General features: G+C 46.4%; 2 protein-coding genes across 4 annotated transcripts; one reads left to right on the top strand and one right to left on the bottom strand.

Moving 5' to 3' along the window:
* Window positions 1-12707: 12707 nt before the first annotated feature.
* On the top strand, window positions 12708-16550 carry LOC133907313 (uncharacterized protein At1g03900-like). The gene is made up of 8 exons (XM_062349332.1): window positions 12708-13061; window positions 13203-13234; window positions 13553-13653; window positions 13735-13807; window positions 13955-13986; window positions 14178-14268; window positions 14715-14826; window positions 16045-16550. Exons 1-8 carry the CDS (start codon window positions 12975-12977, stop codon window positions 16375-16377), a joined length of 861 nt encoding a protein of 286 aa, XP_062205316.1. The 5' UTR covers window positions 12708-12974; the 3' UTR covers window positions 16378-16550.
* Window positions 16551-17513: 963 nt separating this feature from the next.
* On the bottom strand, window positions 17514-23538 carry LOC133907298 (ubiquitin-like modifier-activating enzyme atg7). Of its 3 annotated transcripts, none has more exons than XM_062349307.1 (20): window positions 23297-23537; window positions 22437-22639; window positions 22164-22355; window positions 22002-22056; window positions 21798-21892; window positions 21445-21667; window positions 21240-21357; window positions 21016-21157; window positions 20754-20903; window positions 20484-20672; window positions 20093-20278; window positions 19868-19977; window positions 19559-19706; window positions 19260-19481; window positions 19018-19167; window positions 18748-18936; window positions 18491-18691; window positions 18283-18398; window positions 18007-18154; window positions 17514-17875 (listed from the first exon to the last, which is right to left on the bottom strand). In XM_062349307.1, exons 1-20 carry the CDS (start codon window positions 23424-23426, stop codon window positions 17708-17710), a joined length of 3135 nt encoding a protein of 1044 aa, XP_062205291.1. In that variant the 5' UTR covers window positions 23427-23537; the 3' UTR covers window positions 17514-17707. The 3 variants fall into 3 exon arrangements, 2 of the variants coding, with proteins under 2 accessions (XP_062205291.1, XP_062205300.1); XM_062349316.1 differs by having other exon boundaries at window positions 18491-18673; XR_009907947.1 differs by lacking the exon at window positions 17514-17875 and having other exon boundaries at window positions 18013-18154; window positions 18283-18394; window positions 23297-23538.
* Window positions 23539-23595: the final 57 nt, after the last annotated feature.

Here is a 23595-nt window from a genome sequence, read left to right as displayed (position 1 = left end):
GGATGCAGGATCGGACACACATCTCATGGTCTCGGTGGCAGACGGACGATGGCAAGGTACTAGTCTTTGTACGACCAACTTAACAAGCCTATGCGATTATGCTTGACTAAATCCGTTAAGGAAACGGTGACCTAGGCAGCGACAATAAGTATACGGGCACCATCGTGCTGGGTTTGAGTCACGCATTGAATCGACACAAAGATAGAAATGTAAGATGCAAGGTGCAATCCATAGGGATAGAGATGGTGGAGCGACAACATCAGCAACAATAAGTGACACAGACATCGCCGTGGATCAGCAGGGTAGAATGCGAGAGTTGGGCTTGAGCCGCACAACTCGCTTTCACAGTGGTAGTCCGGTAATGGCATGGTTCAAGTATTTGTACGAGCAACAAAATAAGAATATGCTTGATGGAATTAGTTAGAGAAATGATGACATACGACAACGACAAGCGACACATCGAGAAAGCCCTATATTAGCAAGGCAGGTCATGAGAGCTAGCTTGGGCTGTGCAGTTTGCGGTCGTAGCGGTAGGCAAGTAAGGGCAAGGTTTCCATATATTTAAAATCTTTGTTAAGTATATATATGAAAGAAACATAAATTCAAAGTTGGATTGCCATTTTCTTATTTTGTACTCTGTGAAAAATAGTATGATTTATTTGATAGCACGAGCTATTTCTACTAATTTCAAATCAACGGGATTATGATGCTAAATAGATATTATAACGAGTCTAGCCGCTCTGTTTGCGCTGCCACCTTGCTAGGTTATATATAGAAAAAAAGTCAGCTTCTAATTACTAGTACAAAAACTACACATATCTGACTGAAAAACGACCTAACGTACTATCAGGGTATTGAGTAAGGAGCATTCTAGCTAACGGCTCCACAAGGAATGTGATGACCAACGAGGGATTTTTTCTGAACCCTAGCCTATTGAGCGACCAGTTCTTGACTCGCACGACCAACGCAAGGCTTGCGTGGCCAGCCTCCTTGCGATATAATATGGTCCAGCGGCCAGATCTTGCTGGTCGCGGGACGCCCATACCTAACCTGTCTAATCGTATTTATTGGTGTCTACTTAAGTATTTTCCTTTTTGAAGCACATCCTCTAGCGAACAAAGTCATGGCTGACGTAGATGGCAACACCCTGTCTCGTAGCATTAATTGCTATAGAGTGGGATGTTGCAGACCGACTTGCGCCACGCGACGGATGGGACAAGATATGCAGAACGACTGGGCAAGTGGATGATTTTGTAGGTAGACTCACAGCCGCAGGGACGAGACGACTTCGCAGATGAACTTATGGCACACGGTGATGGGATAGGCCGGGCGACTAGGGGAGGCAGGTGTGACGGTGTTCCAAGAACGGGACGGATAGGCAAAGCTCTCAAGGCAAGTTGGGTTCACCCGGTTCTCCATGATAATGATCTAAGAGTAGAATATCTAGCCAGACATGGATCTGCTAAATAGAGCATATTTGTAAGTTCTCATTCTTTTTAGTATATAAAGAGAGGAGGACCCAGTTCGTAAGGGGGAAGAAGCAGGAGTAACTCATCTGTAACCAGTTCATAAACACTGATAACAAAATACATAGGATGTAGTACTGTTATTCTTAGGGAGGCCTGAACCTGGATAGCCACGCTATTTGCGCTGCCACCTTGCTAGGTTATATATAAAAAAAAGTCAGTTTCTAATTACTAGTGCAGAAACCAGTCACTGTAGATCTGCACACATATCTGACCGAAAAATGACATGGGCATTCTGGCTAACGGCCCCACGAGGAATGTGGAGACCGACGAGGGATTTTTCCTAAACCCTGGCCCATTGAGCGATCAGCCCTTAGCTCGCATGACCAGTGCAAGGTTTGCGCGGTTAGCCTCCTTGCGCTATAATATGGTCCTGCGACCAGCCCTTGTTTATCACGAGACGTCCATACCTAACCTGTCTAATCATATTTATTGGTGTCTACTCAAGTATTTTCCTTTTTGAAGCACATCCTCTAGCGAACAAAGTCATGGCCGGTGCAGATGGCAACACCCTATCCCATAGCATTAATTGCTACGGAGTGGGGTGTCGCAGACCAACTTGAGCCATGCGAAAGATGGGACAGGATATGCAAAACGACCGGGCAAGTAGATGATTTTGCAGGTAGACTCACGGGCGCAGGGACGGGAGGCTTGGCAGACGAACTTGCAGCACACGATGATGGGACAGGCCAAGCGACCAGGGGAGGCAGGTGTGACGGTGTTCCACGAATGGGACGGACAGGAAGAGCTCTCAAGGCAAGTTGGGTTAACCCAGTTCTCTATGATAATGATCTAAGAGTAGAATATCTAGTCAGACATGGATCTTCTAAATAGGGTCTATTTGTAAGTTCTCCTTCTTTCTCATATATAAAGAGAGGAGGATCTAGTTCGTAAAGGGGAAGAAGCAGGAGTCAAAAAAACTCATCTGTAACTAGTTCACAAACACCGATAACAAAATATATAGGAAGTAAGGCTATTATTCTTAGGGAGGCTTGTACCTGGATAATCCATGTGTTCTTGAGTTCGTCACAAACACACACACTGTAAGCGTCGTTCATGCACCCATCGACTGGTACACCCTGTAATTATTGTTAGGGATTAACCCTCGATAGTTAGCGTGCCTGGTAGGGGGACATGTTTCTGCATTTAGATAGGTGTTGAAGATTAGATTGGGCTACCCATGGCCGAATCCACAGTAACCATTGAGTCCCATTCTGAGGACCCTATCACCGCGAGGTGTTTGTCATTGTATATGACCCAGATAAGCCCAGCGTGCTCTAGGAATGGGCCACCAAATTAGAGTCCGAGGGCTCCAAGGCTCAACAAAAAGTTTGCATGACAATTCATGCAATGGGGGGCAGCGGAAGCTCTCGTGTTCTGGGTGCCAGCGATTATCCACAAGCCACACGCCTAGAGGGAAACCAAACCTATGCTGGACACGGGGATGCTCTGGCACAGCCCCAACCACCACAGCATCGCTCGGAGGAGCTACTGCAGAGGACCCAGTCTTTGGCTGCAGCGTCACCAAAGCCATCACACTGCACGAATGTCGGGGGCTCCCCCCCCCCCCCTCGCGATATGTCGCCACTTCGCGCTCGACAGATTGACTATGAGACTATGACGTCTGCACAGAATCTGCAGACTGTACGAATACTTCTTAACCACCCACCGGTAGCAGTACCGGAGGGTTCACCAGTTGCGGTGACCTTGCCCTCCTACTTGAGACCGCCAACATCAAACTACGGCGGCAAACACCACGTCTATCGCTAGGACTAGTGAATGTCACGATCGCCAAGAATCGCGGTAGCCCCCACAGTAGGAAAGATCTCATCCTTCCTCGGTAACGGGGAGCACTTGAAGACCCCCGCCACGTCAGGACAGCCAACTCTCTGACCTGCGCGACTCTCTGCGCCAATGCGACCTCCGCGGCATGATCTAGAGCAAGGTGGCCACAGGAGAGGAGGACTAAGCAAGAAAAGGGCAAGCAACCCTACCACTCGCCTCCCCCACGCAGGGAGGTGTCAGATTCCTCCATCCCATCCCCAGGATCACGTGACCATCATCTTTCTCCCCGAGCATATGTTGTCGCCCATCAGCGGGTGACTCCTCGTTATGGAACAGGGTGCAATGCCCTATCACCCTAGTTGCGGGAGGTGCGCTGGCCGGACAAGTTTTGGCTAATCCTAGCTGAAAAGTATGATGGCTCAACCAACACTGAGTTCCTGCAGATCTACACCATAATGGTGCAGACCGCGGGAGGCCATGGAAAAGTCATGGCCAACTACTTTCCAACTGCCTTGATCAGTTCAGTCCAGTCCTGGCTTATGAACCTCCCCTGCGAGTCGATGCGCTCCTGAGAGGATCTATACGACCAGTTTGTCGCCAACTTCCAAGGAACCTATGCCCGACCCAGGGTCGAGGACGACATGTACCAAGTTGGGCAGTGATAAGGTGAGTCATTGTGAGACTTCATCCGACGCTTCACCGAGCACTGAAACACCATACCAAAGATCACGGGTGAATCCATAGTTATAGCATTCAAGAGAGATGTCAAAGACCAAAGGATGGTCGAGAAGCTGGCCACCAAGGAAATCAGAAGCACTACCGAGCTCTTCGAGCTTGCAGACAAGTGGGCCCAAGCCGCCAAGGCTCGAGAACTTTAGATTGATGTCAGGTCATGGCCAACCTCCGACCAGCCTGCCTCCTATAAAGGAGTCAGCCGAAAGGAGAAAAAGAAGACCAAATGCAAGGAGGGACTATCCGACGTCATGTCGGTCGAGCAAACAGGCCGACCGCACTAGCGCTTCAATAAAAGGGAGGGGTAGAAGGTCATGGCTACTGCCCGATCTATCGTACAGATGCCCACGACCTAACCGAGTATAAGGTTGTGCAGGGCATCATCGACAAGGAGCTTGGAGAGCGTAAATCCAAGCACGGCGAGGATGGCGAGGATGGGACTGACCCTGACCAGTCGGCACTGGGATACTAGCAGGCTGATCACATGGTCCACCACATCTTTGGGGGTGCCGTGATATATTCCTCAAATAGGGAATACAAGTCGATGGTCCTGAAAGTGTGGACAACCACACCAGGCCCAAGCCCGCATCTAAAGTGGTCGGAAGTACCCCTTACCTTCAGTCAGGATGACCACCCCAAGTCGGTGGTCCTAGAAGTGTGGGCGACCTATTGTGGTCGAACCCACCGTTTAGAACATCTGACTGGGTCACGTGCTGATCGTTGGACGGAGCTCCATCAACCTCCTTTTTGTTGACGCACTAGACACCCTGCAAATCCCAAGAAGCATGTTGAAACCGTCTCCCCCCTTCTTTAGGATTACCCCAGCCTCTTCGGCCAAGCCCTTGGGGCAGGTCGAGCTACCCGTCACTTTTAGCTCGCCAAGTAACTTAAGGACCAAAAAGGTGATGTTTGATGTGGTGGACTTCGGGACCGCTTATAACGCGATCTTGGGGCGACCAGTGATGGCCCAGTTCATGATTGTCGCCCACTGTGCATATCATGTGATTAAAATCCCTGGTTCGATCAGGGCCATTACCATATTTGGCAGCGTAAAGATAGCCCTGCACTGCGACAAGAGGAGCCTCGACATGGTCAAGCTAACTCTCAAGTCACAGCCAGAGAATACTACACCTAGTCACCGCTTGGTGAAGGTTCACATTGCCGCCAGCTAGGATGAGCGGCTCAAGGCAGTATGCCTTGACGACTCTGACCTGACCAGGACGATCCAAATAAGGGCTGGTCTAGACTCCAAATAGGAACTCACGCTCATCACTTCCCTCCGAGCGAACGCGGATGTATTTTCATGGAGTCCGTCTGATATGTCTAGAGTCCCCAGGGACATGATCGAGCACAAGTTGTCCATATGATCTGACACGCGACTAGTCAAACAAAGAGCTCGTTGGTTCGTAACTGACCGAAAGGAAGCACTTTGTAAGGAGATCGACAAGCTGTTGGAAGCAGGCTTCATCCAAGAATTACAGTACCTAGAGTGGCTGGCTAATCCAATCATGATCCGAAAGTACAATCGTAAGTGGAGGATGCACGTTGACTTCACTGACCTCAATAAGGCATGACCGAAAGATCTCTTCCCTCTACCCCATATTGACCAGCTTGTTGACTCAACCACCGGCGGTAATCTTCTTAGCTTCTTATATGCCCATTTGGGGTACCACCAGATTAGCATGTATAGAGAAGATGAGGAGAATACTGATTTTGTAACACCCTTCAGGGTCTTTTGTTATGTAAAAATACATTTTGGTTTGAAAAAACATCGGTGCCACTTACCAGCGTTGTATTCAGCTCATTATTCTACCATAGCTTGGTAGAAATGTTGAGTCGTATGTTGATGATGTGTTCATCAAGAGTAGAACCAAGGACGACTTGGTCGTGGACCTCTAGGAAATGTTCAATAACCTTCGGAAGTACCACATGAAACTGAACCCTAAGAAATGCATGTTGGAGTCCCATCAGGGAAGTTGCTTGGATTCCTCATTTCTAGTCGAGGGATAGAGGTAAACCCTAACAAGATCAGAGCCATCGATGGGATGAAATCCACGATCAGGATAAAGGAAGTCCAAAAACTAATAGGATGTGTGGCAGCTTTTAGCAGGTTCATCTCAAGGTTGGGAGAGAATGGGATGTCGCTCTTTAAGCTCCTGAAGAAGAGCGACCACTTCTGATGGACCCTAGAAGAAGAGGCCCTCCTAGATCTAAAAAGGTACCTCTCCTCCCCTCCAGTACTGACCGCACCTCGATCAGACGAGGAGCTCTTTTTCAATGTTGCAGCTACCCCACAGGTCGCGAGCTCGGTACTGATCATTGAGCAAAAAGGTCTTCAACGACTAGTATATTATGTCAGTGAGGTCCTACATGATACGAAGCCTCAGTACCCACAGACTCAGAAGCTGCTATACGCCATTCTGATATCCTCTCACAAGCTCAGACACTACTTCTAGGCCCACAAAATTAGGGTAATCTCCTCGCTCTCGATTAGAGAAATTCTCCACAATAGGGATGGGACAAGAAGAACAACAAAGTGGGCAGTAGAGCTTGGGGAGTTCGATCTCCAGTTCATCCCCCGAACGGCTATCAAGTCCCAGGCGCTGGTCAATTTTATGGTTGAGTGGTCGTCCTTTGAGCCCGAGCAGATACAGCGACCAGAGACAGACAAGCACTAGACCATGCACTTCGATGGATCGTTTACACTAAAGGGTGCGGGGGCTGGAGTAGTCCTGACCTCACCAACCGATGACCTCCTCAAGTATGTAGTTCGATTATATTTTCTAGCCACTAACAATATTGCGGAATACGAGGGCCTCTTGTCTGGAATGCGAGCATCCTCCACACTTGAGATTAAACGCCTATTAGTGATAAGGGACTCGCTATTGGTTGTTAACCAGGTGTAAAAGGAATTTTAGTGCTCTGATCTAACAATAGCGACATACCTCACCGAAGTGAGGAGATTGGAGCGATGTTTTTTCGGTTTTGAAGTCAAGCACATCCCTCGCAAGGACAATTTCCTAGCCGATGAGCTGGCCCATCTAGCTTCTTCTCGTGAACCTGTCCCGGTCGGAATCATTGAAGAAAGACTCACATGACCATCCACCACGGTCTCGGGCCAAAGTGAAGGGGATGCTCCGCTTGAAAATGGAGCACCAGAGGCAACACCTTTGGAGGCAACGCCTCCTTCAGTGTCATCGACCTCAGGTGGCCATCATGTGGTCGCCCTGCTCGATTCGGGTACGACCTGGATGGATCAGATCTCAGACTACCTTCAAAATTGAGCAATCTCTAATGATGATGCGTTAGTAGAAAAGGTCTCGTGGTAAGCCCGCAGATACTCCTTAGTAGAGGGATGCCTTTAATCCCAAGGGAGCAATGGCCTTTTACTGAAGTGCATCACTCAAGAAGAAGGGAGCACAGTGCTCTCTGATATCCACAAAGACATATGTGGAAGCCACGCTTCGTACCATGCTATGATCGAAAAAGCGTTTCGGCAAGGATTTTATTGGCACACTACCCTCCAAGATGCTCATGAGCTAGTGAAATGGTGCGAGTCATGTCGGTACTATGGCCGACATACCAACCTACCAGTCTAAGCACTACAAATTATACCACTCTCTTGACCTTTCGCTGTCTGGGGGCTCAATTTCGTGGGACCATTCCATAAAGCCCCGGGTAGTTTTGAATTCTTGTTTGTGGCAATCGACAAATTCACCAAGTGGATAGAGGCCGAGCCCGTTAGGAAGATCACCGCTGCAACAGCGATTAAGTTCATGAGGGGGCTGGTAGTGCGATTTGGCAGTCCAAATCGCATAATCACGGACAACGAAACTCAGTTCGCCAGTAGTGTTTTCTATGACTATTGCGAAGATATCATGACCAAAGTTTGATATGTGTCGGTGGCACACCCACAGAGCAACGGACAGGTCGAAAGGGCTAATGAGATGATATTGCAAGGGATCAAAACTCGGGTCTTTGATCGGCTTAAAAGCTATTCATGACACTAGGTGGATGAATTACCCATAATACTCTGGTCACTGCGAATGACTCCCAGTAGGGCTACGGCCAAAACCTCTTTCTTCCTTGTTTTTGGTGCAGAGACAATGCTTCTCTCTGAGATCATCTTTCAATCACCCCAAGTGGCCAACTACTCGAATGACGACCAGGTGGTGCAATGAAGGATGATGTAAACCTGATGGAAGAGTTCCGTGAGCGTGCCCTAATTCGAGCTACCCGATATCAGCAAAACCTCATATGCTATCACAACCGCATGGTGCGGGAGCGAAGACTGGTTGTAGGTGACCTCGTCCTTAGGCAAATTCAGAATAAAGCTGGTCGGAATAAACTCTCCCCCAATTGGGAAGGGCTCTACAAAGTGGTCGATGTCACCCGACCTGGTGCGATCAAACTAGCCATGGAGGACAACCGTGAATTACATAACTCCTGGAACATCGCCCTCTTGCGCAAGTTCTATGTATAGGGTTACTCGGAGATGGACTAGTTTCTCTATTTTGCATAACCTTTCGGACGAGTGTGGAATATAACTTGTAAGTTTTTTTTCCAAAAAAACAGACTCTATTTTGCAGGATTTCACGACCACCAGCGAACCCCTGCCAGATTGGCTCTCCGGCCACTACATGCGACAATGCTCGATGGCCACTATGGGACCTGGTGAATAGGAAGTTAAAATGACCAGATAGTCAAAGGCTCATGAACGGTGTCGGATCTCTGCTCGCACAATGTCAAAGATACAAACAGCTAGGACAACAACAACAAGGCCACAAGTTCCCACTCGGACGGGCGCTAGTCGTCGCCGAAGGACTTGTTGTGCTAAGGGTCGTCCCATGCTTTGAAAGCCTAACTAGTGAACAGGGCGGACCAGTTGGAGCCTACTCGCCGTGATAGCATAGGGAAAACTCTATGAACACTCTGAACGATGGTTAGGACCGGACGGTCCAAACCCACAGGGCTCTCGAGTGGTCTTCCGGCCATCGACGAGGCCATCAAAAAGGGCTGGAATATTTTCACTCATGGAAAAGATTGGTTATAGGCGGGTCAATTACATTCAACCGGGCTAACTACATTCAACCGGGCTAACTATCTTGTTGCATGCTTGTTCTTTCCCTCTCGATTCGGATGGCTAAAGCCAAGTTGACAAAAAAAGGTTCCGCCTAACTTTGGCATATCGTGAAGATCCACCACCTCTAAGAATTTTGAAGTATGCAGACCCCTACTTACCCTTGAACGAGTCAAGGAACCTCTTATACTATTCCTTGGGGCGGTAGCTGGTCGCCATGGGAATCAGACGACGGCTTACATAGGGGCCAGGGAGGGTGGCTGGTGCGAAGACCCTACCGGAGCTACTAACCCGCATCGGCAAACCCAACTGACCCTCCTTCTGCACCTCCTCCGCTTTCTCCTCTCCTTAGGTCTCCTCCTCCAGAAGGTCCTGGTCGATCTCCCCCTCGTCATCGGAGATGTCGATAATCTTGACAAGGGAAATCGCACGGGCTAAAGATCGGGCGAGAGCGACAGGAGGAGACCCTCTCTGTAACTAGGGAAGCACAACGGCAGTCGACTCCAACCTTGCAAAAAAGACTTTGAGATTGTTTGCCCCCGGGGGCACCACAGCAACCGGAGCCGGCGTCAGAGGTGACTTGGCCCTTACCAAATCCTCCAAGATCATCGACCTTCCCAGCGAGGAATAGGAGGAGGACACCATTATCCATAAGAAGAGTTGCCTTATCGGCTTGCAAAAACTTTGATGGGTGACCGGCTGGGTGAACTCCTGCTTTTATTGTCCCGTCAGCCATTGATTTACACCTGGGGTGAAGGGTGGAACTACCGCGGGGAATGTTCCGGATCCTATCATTTACTACCCTAGGGGCTTATAGCTGCTTCCCGGTCAAAAACCGTGCATGTGTGGCTACATCTGGACACCAACACCTTAGCCTCTTATACCTATCTCGTCTTAAACACCTCACTCTCGGAAGTACTGAGGAACCTCAACCGGCGTGGCATCTGAACCCTTGAAATCCAAGAGGGAGCACATAGGGAACCAAAAGTCCCTCGAGTCCAGCGGCAATCAATATTTCTCTCTCTCTTTCTTTTTAAGGGCGCTTAACCTCCCCAAGTGACGTGAAGTTCAGAGTCAAAATCTGAAAGCTAAATAGCGTTGACGACCACTCTCTAGATGGACTATGTACCCACGGAGCCCAAGTATGTGACCAGACCTGACCACGGTCACGACTGTCAGGGTATTGACTAAGGGGGCATTCTAGCTAACTGGCCCTATGAGGAATATGGCGACCGACGGGGGATTTTTCCTAAACCCTGACTCATCAAGCGACCAACCCTTGGCGCGCACGACCAGCGCAAGGCTTGCGCGGCTAACCTCCTTGCAATATAATATGGTCTCGCAACCAATCCTTGCTGGTCGTAGGATACTCATACCTAACCTGTCTAATCATATTTATTGGTGTCTACTCAAGTGTTTTTCTCCCCGAAACAGCTCCTCCAGCAAATAAAGTTGTGGCCGGCGTAGATAGGCAACGTCCTGTCTCATAGCATTAATTGTTACGAAGTGGAGTGTTGCAAACCGACTTGCGTCACGTGACGGATGGGACATGATCTGCAGAATGACCGGGCAAGTGGATAATTTTGCAGGTAGACTCACGGAGCGTAGGGATGGGATGGCTTGGCAGAAGAACTTGCGGCGCACGGCGATAGGATAGGTCGGGCGGCCGGGGAAAGCAGGTGTGGTGGCGTTCCACGGATGGGACGGACAGGCAAAGCTCTTAAGGCAAGTTGGGTTCACACAGTTCTTCATGATAATGATATAAGAGTAGAATATCTAGCCATGTATGAGTCTGCTAAACATGACCCACTTATAAGTTCTGCTTCTTTCTAGTATATAAAGAGAGGATGATCCAGTTTGTAAGGAGAAAGAAGCATGAGTTAAGAAAACTCATCTGTAACTAGTTCACAAATACTGATAATAAAATACACAGAACGTATGGCTATTATTTTTAGAGAAATCTGAAACTAGATAATCTCTATGTTATTAGTTTATCACAAACACACACCACAAACGTCTTTTACGCGCTCATTGATCGGTATACTCCGAAATTATTATAAGGAATTAAATCTCGACACTTATCCTGAACCCTGACAGCGAAAGAAGATGACAAATATACCTGTTACTGTGCTAACGCTACATCAAATTACCAAGCATCTCAAACTAATCGCACGCAGTATGAACATCGAGGGTGTCGTATTTCAAATCCGTGGTACGAACTACTAGACTATTGTGCATTGTTCAGTTTTCCTTCGTATGCATTCGGTAATACATCCTGTGTCTTTTGGGCCGTGTAAGGCTGAAAAGCCGAGAAACCAAACAGGGCCAGCATGCTACTATCTCGGGTTTTTTAGTATGGAGGAAGACGTGGACGCGTGGCATGGTAGTTGGGCTGGCCGTATCTTGAAGCTCCAGATCGCAGCAACACGGCCCGGATGCCTTCGGCGTAAAACCGAGTGGTACGCAGCTGAATAAACAACCTACCTTATCTTTTTCCACAGCTGAATATGGCCCACTGCAGTTGCCATATCACGAAGTGAGATGATAAATCGAACTCTTTGCTGATAAACAACCTACCTTATCTTTTCCAGCCACAGTTTGTCGACAACGCAGCTGAATAGGTGCCAACTGCAAATCCCTTGGTGTTTGTATTGAGGAGCCTTTCAAAATAAGATAGGGGATGTTTGGTTTTGATCCTTCCAAAATAAGTTAAGATTTAGTTATGACCAAACTAGGGGCATGGCCAAACCTTAGATAAAGTACTGATATTTGGATTGCTACCAAGCCAACGATGCAAAAATTCTCTTATACGATAGTATGACATGGGGGCCATATTTGCCACTGATGCTTTTAGCATCAAAATATAGTTAATGCAACTCTTGAATTGTAGATTTAATTGTAAGGAATAAAGTGGTGTAAACGGATTACAAATTAGACTCGCAGTTTAGAAAAAAATAGTTATTTGAAAGTTGATCACCAAAGAAACAAAGCAATTAATGCACCAAATCTCATGTTGCCACATAAGCAGAGCATGAGCAATAGGCCAAGTCAAAACCTGGGCAGCCGATTTGCTCATCTGTATGCAGCCCACAAATTGTACTGGCATGTATTGACCGGTCATTTTTTTTCAGTACCTAAATTTGGCATCGGGCCTGTTTGGTTCAGGCCCCCAACGGCCAAGCTATATGTTGGTCACGGCTAAATTTTGATTTGTTTTTTAGTGTTTAGTTTGAGATTAAGTTAAAATTTTGATCAGTTAAAATTAGTGGACGATTTAGCTGTTCAAGTTTTACCTAGAAACACTGTAGAAAAATTTTAGCCGGTCAATTTTTTTTGAAATATGATCAAATTTTAATCTCAAACAGAGACTAAATTCTCAAGACATAATCAAATTTTAGCTTGGCTCAGTCTAACCACCAGCCAAACAACCCCTCGGTAACCTTTGAGCCAGATTACTTGGCGTAACTAAATTTTGGCTACGCACTTGATGGCCTGAAACCAAACAGCCCTCGATCACCTACTCACCTCCTGGTAACCTTTGAGCCAGAAACAGCAGCGGAGCATATGCTTCCCATTGGACCTTGGTAGATGCAAGCAAGACTGGCGCGGGGCCCTTCCCCCTCTTTGACTAACCAAGCTGCCGGTGCTGCTTGCTAGCGACCCCGACCCCGCACCGGAATCCAGCCAGCGGCCCCGCCTGACCCTCCCCTTCCCCGCACCTTCCTCCGCCGTCTCCCCTCCTCCCCACGGACTCGCTGCTCCGCCTCGCCGCGATCCAGCCCGCCCGCCCCGGTTCCCTTCCCTGCTCGATCCCGTCCGTCCCGGCGGCGGCTGGTCCGGCTGCCGGCGCCATGGCGAGCGGCGACGAGCGGGCGCCGGCGGAGGCCGAGCCGCTGGAGCTCGTGCTGTTCCAGGTCGCCGAGTGCTACGTCTACTTGGTACGTCCATTGCCTTGCCGCCTTCGCGTCCTTCTGATTCCCTGGGCGATTTTGTAGCGGAGTGTCACTGCTGTGCCCATGCCGGCCCAAGTTACTTGTTCGGGCGGCAATTGCTCATTAGTCTTTCCCTATTTTGCGCAGATACCTCCTAGGATGACGGCGGCCTCATACAGGTACACTTTTCGTCTCACCAAAATGATGCGGTAGTGGACTTGGTACGATTTGCATTGTAATTCTCTGTCTGGACGAGTAGGGCAAATAGAGTCTATACATAGTTGTGTCTGGCTGTGCGAGGAGCAACATCAAATTGAACAGTCTGAATTAGCCAAGGGATGTCCTGTTTCACCAGTTCTTGGTCCCATTTGCTCGGCTCAGTGAAATCGTGTGCAAAGACTATGGACCGGTTCATTTCATTTCTGATTTACTATAAGTTGGGATGCATCTGTTTCACCACGCAAATGATCTGTTATGCTTGTGGTAATGTGATCCAGGGCGGATGAGTGGAATGTCAACAAATGGGCGTGGGAAGGGGTGCTCAAGGTTGCCAGCAAGGAAGAAGAATGCATCATCAGATTGGAAGATAAGACTACAGGTATGATAGTCACATTAGTCCTGTTGGTCAGTGCTTGCATTGTTTGCGATATTAATCCTTTGAATTTTGAATGTGTTTCAGGGGAGCTGTATGCCAGGGCGTTTCTCAGAGAAGGTGAACCACACCCCGTGGAACCTGTAATTGATAGCAGCAGGTCTGTAGTTGTTGCTGCCACACAATATCTATATAAACTCTTTGATGAGACATTTGCCCTTTAGTTTTAATTTGCGTAGGATAGTACATACAGAATATACAAGCAGAAGCTGAAATGTTTCATGTTGCTCAAACATTGTGCTTGCAGATATTTTGTGCTCCGCGTCGAAGAGAATATAGGTGATGAGCTGTCTTTTTTCTTTACCTCTATGATATTCCTTGTGCCTTACCGTTTTACTTAATTTTGGGTTGATGAACATAGAATTTGATACTTAATGTTGAGTTCATGAGCATAGCATTTGATTTTACTAGTGTCAGTTCTTATAGTGGTTAATATATAGGAGCATAACAAAACTTGCTGTGGACTGCAGATGGACGACAGCGTCATGCTTTTATCGGTTTAGGCTTCCGTGAAAGACCTGAAGCATATGACTTCCAAGCTGCCCTACATGACCATATGAAGTATCCCTGTGATCATTTGCAACATTATATGCTGCCCATAATTTGCAAAAATCACATCAATTTTTTTCCTATGCATTTTCTCAATGACTAGGAGTTGATATGTGGAATTCTATTTGATCAATGCAATACCATTGGACTAGTCTGATATGATCACTGGTCAATTATTTCCTATCTGGGCACTGCACACATGCATTGTTTCAAACCTTCAAGCATTTGTTTTACGATCTGCTACAGCCATGCTGTCAGATCTTAGAATGAACTGTTAGTTGGCAATCGTGTTCCCATGCAAGTTATATAAAATATCTCAGCATTTGGACATTTGATGATGAGGAACTTATTTGTTTGTTGTAACAGACTAATCGTTACTGTGTATGTGATTATGCTTGGGTAATACCTAGTTTAATAACGGACCATTTTCCAGTATGATATCTCTTACATTATTGAAGATATCTAAACAAGAAGAAGACTGCTGAAGAGATGGTACAGCATTATGAGAAGACATCATCTGTTGATTACAGTCTCAAAGAAGGGGAAACTTTGGTTCTTCAGCTAAAAAATGTAAGCTTCAGCCCAAAAGTTTAACTGGGAGAAAATGAGCTAGAGAACTTAGATGTCTTCTAAGGTCTGCAAAACTAAACTTTAGGATATCTGTTCAGTGATAAAACCCCTTGATTCTTTGACCAAGCGATACCACAAGTGGTATCTACATAATATGGATATGTTGATACAGCAGTACAGTACTAAGACAGAATATTGACATCATGAGATGGAACTATGGATACAAAGTTACAAACTGAAAAACTAGCTTGTGTTTCCAACATCAGTTAGCATTTATACATTTATATTTGTTTACATATTCACAATGTCCGGTTTCAACTTCATAACATATCACATTTATGAGGAGAATTTTCTGTCCATATTTGAGCATTTTCTTTTCATGTAGAGTGCATTTTGGCACACACAAAATAGCCCATTTGAAACATGAAAAAGTTACTTCTGTCAGTTTAATATATCGATAGTCTATCATGTCAACCAGCTGCGTCATTGTGTTAGGTGAAAATTATTAATACATAAATCAAAGATAGATCAATACTTTCACTGTGTAAAAAATGTTTCAAGTGTGAAGTTCTTTTGTATTCATATGAAACTTAGTGGTCTGCTTAGGCCCTGTTATGGTTGAGTTGGCCAGCCAGCAGTAAACAACTGGTTTAGGGTGGGAATGACAATGGGGCTCTGTTCCCTGGCAAAATGGCAGACCATGGAGAATTTCTTTATTGGTGGGTACGGGAAATTTTTTTGGTCTTGCTACCTTTACATGGGGACGTGGATGAGGAGGCCCATCCCCACTCCCTGCTATATCCCGGCATGCACTCATGTGCACAGTCAACCTAAGACCTAAGCCTTGTTCATCTAGACTATTTTCTGTCTGCATGTACAGTGAAATCTGTACTGAACCTCTGTTTTTGTTAGAGTTACATTGGCATTGAAACATGGCTGGGTGCATATTCAAGGTTTCTCTTATGCCATTTGAAAACATGACTAATCCTTGCATATCCATCGCTATATCTGTTTGAGCTGTTGTTACATAGGAACTTGAGGGGAAAACCGAGCTATACTGAACTTGAAGGGTATTTGCAGTGCTGTAGCCAATTTTGCGTAAATAAAAGATTTTGTTGGGCTTTAATAACTAATTTCCTGTCTTATCTTTTATTTCTCATGGTCATATTTTTCTTGTTTAGCATCTTATTGTTTGGGTTTTGCTTCTGTTCTGTGCAGAAAGAAACTGGCACCAAGACAAAATCTGCATTTTTTGAGCAAGGCCTAAACAAGCTCTCAATGAATGAAAAGGCAAATTCCAAGGAGGCCCCAGTCTCCCTTAAACTCCCCCCACCTCCACCTTCACCCGTCTCTCCAACCGATTCTGGAGTTGCCGCTTCTCCTTTCAAAGCAGAATTTCCTCCCCAAGAACAACCAGCAGCTGATACCGTCGGCACAGTTGGTGCCCCCCCTGCCACAGCAGAGGTTGCTCCCGAGCAACCAGCTGCAGCAGAGAAGATCGATCAAGAAATTGAGGATGACGACTTTGGGGACTTTCAGGCTGCCGGATGAATCTTGTATCTTGTACATACTTCGTGTTACTCAGACTGTATCTTTTCTATTCCTTTTCTTTTCAAACAGTTATGACTTTTGCCGGCACTCGTGTTGCTGTATAGAGAGCTACCATTTTATAAGCTATACGCATACATGGAAAAAAACGATGTACCTTTTATGTTGCAGTAGCATGTCGGGGTTTTGTGCGCAGAATTTGAAATTTTGGCTTCCGAATCCCGCGAGGACTCGGGAAGCAAATCCGACCTGAGCTCGGTCCCTATACGGAGCAATAAAAATCCTAGTGCACTTGCCACACTAACATTGTTTCAGGTTGTACTATTCTGCGAGATGGAGGAGCAGCCGTCCGTGGCGCCACGGCCGACCGGCACAAGGAGGAAGAGGAAGAGAAGAAGCAGAGGGCCTTCGTGAAGAGGGTTGAGATGCAACGCACAGTCTTCTATATTGATCATCTCGGTTTTATACAATTTTACAAGGACCTGTTGAGCTCGTAACTGAAGGCAAGATTGACGTTGTACGTGGAGTTGCCGAGCGAGTCTTGAGGATGCACGACGAGCGGGGAGGAGACGCGGTGACCGAGCGCGTTGTGGACGTGCGCTGAGCGCAAGAAGCGGGCAGCCGCAACAGAACAGGACGCTCCACTGAATCAGCTTGCTATCACTTCGTACAGGTCTCCGTGTGCTCGCTGTCGCTGCTCCTGACCGGGCTGATGGCGCTCATGGTGATCAGCCACGGAGAGACGCCGTTGTGACTTGTCTCGGAGCTGTGCCGCGCCGTGCTCTGCTTCCTGCTCTACCTCTGGGCGTACCACCTCACGCAGAGCCTCACCGCCGGCGCTGCTGTCCCGGTGGATGCACTCATCTTCACCTTCCCATTCATCTTCGGCGCTAGCTTCTTGGCCGCACTGCTCGCCGTGGCCGTCAGCCCCGCCGCCGGGATGCTCGTCATGGTTGCTGACGTCGCATGCACTTACTGGTTTATTTGGCTTCTGCCTCGCCGAGTGCTGGCGTTACAGAAAGTCGACGGACGACAGTCGCGCACAAGGACAAGGCAGGACAAAATAGAGAGTACAACCACGAGTTCCAAGAATCAATTGCATTTGCTAGGGAAACAACACTGGCAGAATATCAGCAATATTGTGTAGAATTGTTTTCGTACATTGCAAGTGTAAACGCTAGCAATGTGTCACGGTGTCAGAAGTGTTTACAGGGTGGTTGCTTGATTGCTTCATATTGTTGAGATAAGTAATCCTATACAAGAATGTCATTCTCGTCATCTCGTGAATCATTTTGTGGTAAGATATTTACAGTTGTCAAAATCATGTGATACATCAGATCGTAACTAACTCGTCTTCATCGGTTTCATCTAACCACTCAACCTGAGCGTAAGCTGCAGATTTCATCAAGTCCGTCAGGCCGGTTAGGTCTTCCAAATAAGTTGGTTCGTTGATCACTTGCATCACAAAATCCATTCCTCTCCTCCGATATTCAGACAATACCTGTGATATTGTGCACAAAATCGCATAAGGAATAAATATTTTGCACGAAATTGATAAGGAATAGGCAACATAACTATCAGCAGAGTCCCAACAATATCGTTTCATGTGGTGCAACAATAAAAGTTTCATACCGCATTGGAACACGATGTGCAATTGCTTGAGGAATAGCCCAAGAGTGTTAATAAGTTGTACTGCGAGAGTGATCCTCGTATCTGGTGAGGCAACAGACCAAGCAGATGCTCACCGTTCGTGCCAGCAATCTCTCCTGGAGCATGTATCCTGCAAGAGGTAGTAAGGTTATCAGGTTTCCTTGGTTTCTAATCATTGGGTGCACTACCATCTTCCTTGCAAGTCCTCACACACAAGTTTATGGCATCCTTCTAGCTTCCAGGTGTCCAGTTGCTTACCCATCTGGATGATGTAACATTCTTGTGAAGAGGTCTGCGGCGTGTCCAGATGCAATAGAGGCTAGACCAGGTCGTGTTACTGTACATTGTTGATCCAGTGTTCGATTGGAGACTGACTGCATCGGATGGTAAGATAATGATGCCATGTTTGCAGGAGGTATTACATTAAGCACGATGAGTATGATTTCCAAAGTTTAGGCAACATTACATCAACAGGAGCAACAACATCATTGCAGAAATAGCACCCCAGTCTTTGACGTCCAAGAGCATCCTTTGTGGACAGCTTATCCGTGGAAGCGACCACATCTGAACCTTCACAATTTATGTCAGGACCAGCCCCATGACGCATGACAAGGTAACTGTCATACCCTAATGCTGCAGTAATCGCAATCTGCAGTGCAAAGAGGCACTATCATATAACACTTCCAAAGGTCTGCATAATTCAAGGATGCCTACAAGGTTTACCTTGTTTTCATCAGTGCAGAGGAGCGTCGGAAGCCATCTACTTTCCCTTGTGTCAGTCAATAAGAAGACAGCATCATGGGAAGCTATTAATTCCTTAAGGCGCTTGCAATCTTCAAGCACACCAGCTGCTTCACTAGGAGAAACAGGATGCCCTGGCATAGGTATTTCCATTTGAATGCCTTGTGCATCCTGCATGGTAGACATTCTTAGAGATGAGATGATTAGTGAAAAAATGGAAGCTCTGTTTTTGAGAAGGAGGTGAAAACTCACCACCGAAGGACACATCTCTTGTAGATGCCTAAGTATCGCAGTCGCTTTGGGGGTATCACGATCATCAGATGTGTAGAGTGATTGCCTAGCCAAATTTGACACAACAACACGACCACTATCAACCATTGTTAGCTTTCGTACACCAAAGTCCTGAAAAGTTGGTTTCCACCATGGTTAAAAACAAATGATGTGTGAGTAAAGTTGTAAGTTGACATAAAAGTAGCATCAAACACAACACCAACCATCAGAATACGAGCAACATCACATCCAAGAGTCCCAGCACCTAACAGTAGACATCGGACATCGGAAAACTTGTCTGAATTTACAGGGATACTGGCCGGCATTTTAGGACAAGCATCCAGCTTTTTCAAATCCGAAATGCCTGTTAGATCTTTTAGATATGTTGGGTTGTTGATGGCCTCTATGACAAAATCCAATCCTCTTCTTCTATACTCTGACAAAACCTGAAAATTTAGCATGTCAAAACATCAGAAGCAATAAAATTATGAGAACGTAGTGCTATAAGGTATAATTTACTTACTGCATTAGAACATGCAGTACAATTGCTTGACGAATTGCCTAATTCAGTTGACAAAACACACTTAGGGAGTGATCCTCGCAGCTGATGTGGCAAAATACCAAGCTGATGTTCAGTGTCTGTACCAGCAATATCTCCTGGAGCATGTATCCTGCAAGAGGGCATGATATCATTAAGGCACCACAGTGTGGGCTGATTAGTTTTTCACAGTTCTCCTACCACTTAGCTCAATCAACTAATATTCACTGAAATCAATGTTACACAAAAACAAGTTGGACTCTGCAGTCATCTTTCAGGTGTCCAGCAGCTTACTCATCTGGATGGTGTAACATCCTAGCAAAGAGCTCCACTGCTTTGCCAGATGCAATCGAGGTCAGTCCAGGTATTGCACATTGTTGATCTAGTATTCCATTAGGAATTGGCTGCAAAAGAATAACATTAAACATGACGAAGCTATGAAAGCAGTATAAAACTGTAAGTATAGAACAGAAACAACACGAGAACATTCCACATAGCACAGGTTTTTATCTGATGTACATTAATAACTGAAGCAGTATCATTGCAGAAACAACAGCCCAATCTTTGACAGCCAAGAGCATCTTCTGTGGACAATTTCTCTATCTGAGCAGTCATTTCATTCATACCCCCACTTCTTGTTCCTAGACCAGCACCATGTCGCATGACAAGGTAACTGTCATATCCTAATACTGCAGTAATGGCAATCTGCAGGGGGGACACGACACACCATTAGTAACTAAGAGCACTTTACGCAATGAAAATGGAGAGATTAAGGGTACTCTTTTAACTAAATTGTGTGATTGATCTATCTTGATTCCCTCCAAACGTAAGTACTAAAAATTCTTAGACATTGCTAGATGAGAACTACTGCAAAGGCCCACAGCAGCCGGATGGTCTTTTCAAGACTTACCTTGTTTTCGTTTGCGCAGAGAAGAGTTGGAAGCCACCTGCTCTCCCACCCATCAATTAACAAGAAGACTGCGTCACTGGAAGCCACTAATGTTTGGAGACGCTTGCAATCATCAAGCATAGTTGCTACTTTGCTGAGAGAAACAGGATGCCCAGGCATTGGTATTTCCATCTGGATGCCTTCAACCTCCTACATGAAAGCGATCATTATCACTTAATCAACAATAGAAATCTGTAGAAAGCGTATGTTTAAGCAATAAGCTAGCCTCACCACTGCAGGACATCTTTCTTTTAGATGTGGAACTATAGCAGTCGCTCTTGGGACTCCACAGTCATTGTCTGTGTAGAGTGATTGTTTGATAAGATCAGGCGTGGCAACATAACCATTGTCAACCACTGTTAGTTTTCGTACACCCCAGGTCTGAAAAAATGGTTTCCACCATAAATATGAAGGGGGGCAATATACGCTTGTGCATATTCAGTTATGTTTTGTTACAAGCAACAGGAATTTACAAGCAGCTCAAAGCACTAACCATAAGTAGGCGGGCAACTTCACATCCAAGAGCTCCAGCACCCAACAAAAGAACTCGAACACGAGATAACTTGTCTATATTCACTGGAAAGTGGCGCCACCCCATAAGCTTCAAATGCATCAGTTGTTTTTCTTCATCCTGACTGTGCGTAAAATAAACAATCAAGATAATTCTACTCACTGTTGATTATATTTCCAAAGCAAAATAAACAATGTGCAATCTACCTTGCCGGATTCATCGATTGAAGATTTATTTCTTTCGGTTTCATTTCTTTTGTTCCCTTCCCAGGCTTTTCTCCTTCCCATCCAATAGCTTCAGGTACATAATCAGGGTCATCACAGCCTGTCGTAATAGATGCGTTACAATGGAGAAATTATAGGTGGAAGTGCCAGCGAGTTATTTTTTTAACCAGAACCACCATAATTATACCATAAGGTGGTGGAAATGATGCTTCACCAATGTAGGACTGTTCTAGATCAGGTTGCCCTCTATGTTCTCGGTAGCAGAAGAACTGAACATTCTCAATCTTCCACCGCATGCTCAGGAATGCAATGTAGTTTCTAAGAGCCCAGCCTGGGAAATCTAGTTTGGCATTGCCACGCCCTAGCGAGCGTATCACTTGACAGCCATGATCATAAAACCCAAATAGCAGCTGCAATAGCAAAGCAACGAATTTACACACAAGACAAATATATACGTGAAGATGGGTAAATATGGATATTTTTCTAAAAGATTATCAAACTCAGCTAATTTAATTGATCAAATAGATGACACAAACATACCTTTTGACAGCTCCCCTGGCAAGCTTTCCAGTCCTTAAGTTGTCTTACAGAGACAGACAAATCAGAGGATATACTAATCAGAAAGAATGGAACTACTGCAGAGATGAATCCATTGCAACAAATAATTAGTAAATCAGATCAACATAACAAACTAATAATATGATGCCAGGCATCTGCACTTGCTGTTGGGCATGATTCTCAGACCTGTTGTTTCACTACAAGTACGCCACTCTTGCAATGATCTATACAAGGATGCTGCCTGCAGGAACAAATCAACAACTTTCAGATCCAATCGGCAGTGGGGGGGGGGGGGGGGGGGGGGAGGGGGGATAGATCAGACAAGGAGACAATCTGCAGGAACATGACCTCTTCCTTGCTGAGCACTTGTGAGGCGTATTGCAGGCTGAGCAGGGTCATTTTAGAGTTGAAAACCAGTGAGGGAAATGCAACATTGTAATATACCTTCCAATTCTTCAGATCAGCAAATGATATCACAAGGAACCTAATTAGAAGAGCAGGATTCTCTTCTACTTTACCGGACATAATGTCATGCAAGATCTGGCCCCGCACATACAAATTAGAATTAGAAAAGAAAAAAATGGTGTGCAAACAATAGCAAACTCCACATCCAGCATGTACCTTCTTCGCTTCTGCTCTCAGAAGAAGTTCTCTATCTAGGTTTTGGAATCCCCTCATGTTATTAGTGTTTATGAGGGTCCCTGGGACTGGGCAATTGTTCCTAGAGCCAATGGAATTATCAGATGCCGATGGTGGCACTAATGATTCTGGGCATAGCCTTAAGAGGCTTGCAACCTTGGGATTCTGGCGTGGAGTATAATAACCTGACATAAAGTTCAAAAAAATATGTTTAGCTTGTACAGAGATCTCTAACTAAAACTGTAAGAAGACTAGGCACACGACAAGACTCCTTGTCAATAAAATTAGGGAAAAACACAAAATTAAGACTCTGTCTTGGAAATTTCTTTTGATGAACCTCAACAGTTCATCCTCAGAATCACAATTTGTGTGTTACGAGTGCGGACAGCAGTGCACAAAGAGCCTTTCGAAACCACAGTAACCAATAGCATAACTGGTTAGACAACTGATCTTAGCACGAGGAACATTAATTCCTGAACCCAACCCCAGCAAGCGCTAAAATCAAAACCACGGGCACCAGATGTCTTTAACTGCGTTGCACATAGACCAACTCAAGTAACTCGAAGCAATATCGCTAGCAAGCCTCACATTGACGCGACTCCTCAGCAACATTGCGTCCACGAACCACCAACTCCGGCGAAACCCCTCAGCAACCGAACGAAACTGGCAACCGAAGCGCCCGCACTCGGATAGCGACCGGTAAGCAACCACGCCGGCTGGGGTTCCACGGATGCCCGGAAGCGGGGTTCGGAAACGCAGGGGATACACGCTCCTTTCCTGCCCTAAATCGCGAATTCTACGAGCAAACAGCACAGAGAGAAGGGGTTGGGAGCGGGGCGGACCGGTGATGGGGACGGGGGAGTCGTCGGTGCCGAGGACGTCGAGCTTGAGGCGGCGGAGCGCGTCCCAGAACCCCTCCTCCGCGCAGCTCTGGATGGCCAGGACCTGCAGCGGCCGCGGGAACCCCGCCATCGCCGTCTCGTCTTCGTCCAACTGGCACGGGCGCACGGCGAGCGGCACGGGCGGTTCTGCGTGTGCTTGCTGGTTTTGGCTTTTTCTCTCTCTTTTTCCTAGTTTTCTTTTCCGCCCGGTTCCCTGGATGGATATCCCTCGTTGGACGTTGCTTTGGCGTGTACAACTC

This window comes from Phragmites australis, chromosome 2 (assembly GCF_958298935.1).
Source record: "Phragmites australis chromosome 2, lpPhrAust1.1, whole genome shotgun sequence".
Taxonomy (NCBI): Eukaryota; Viridiplantae; Streptophyta; class Magnoliopsida; order Poales; family Poaceae; genus Phragmites; species Phragmites australis.
Note: the sequence above shows the minus strand (reverse complement) of the source record. Positions and strands in the feature narration are given on the sequence as shown.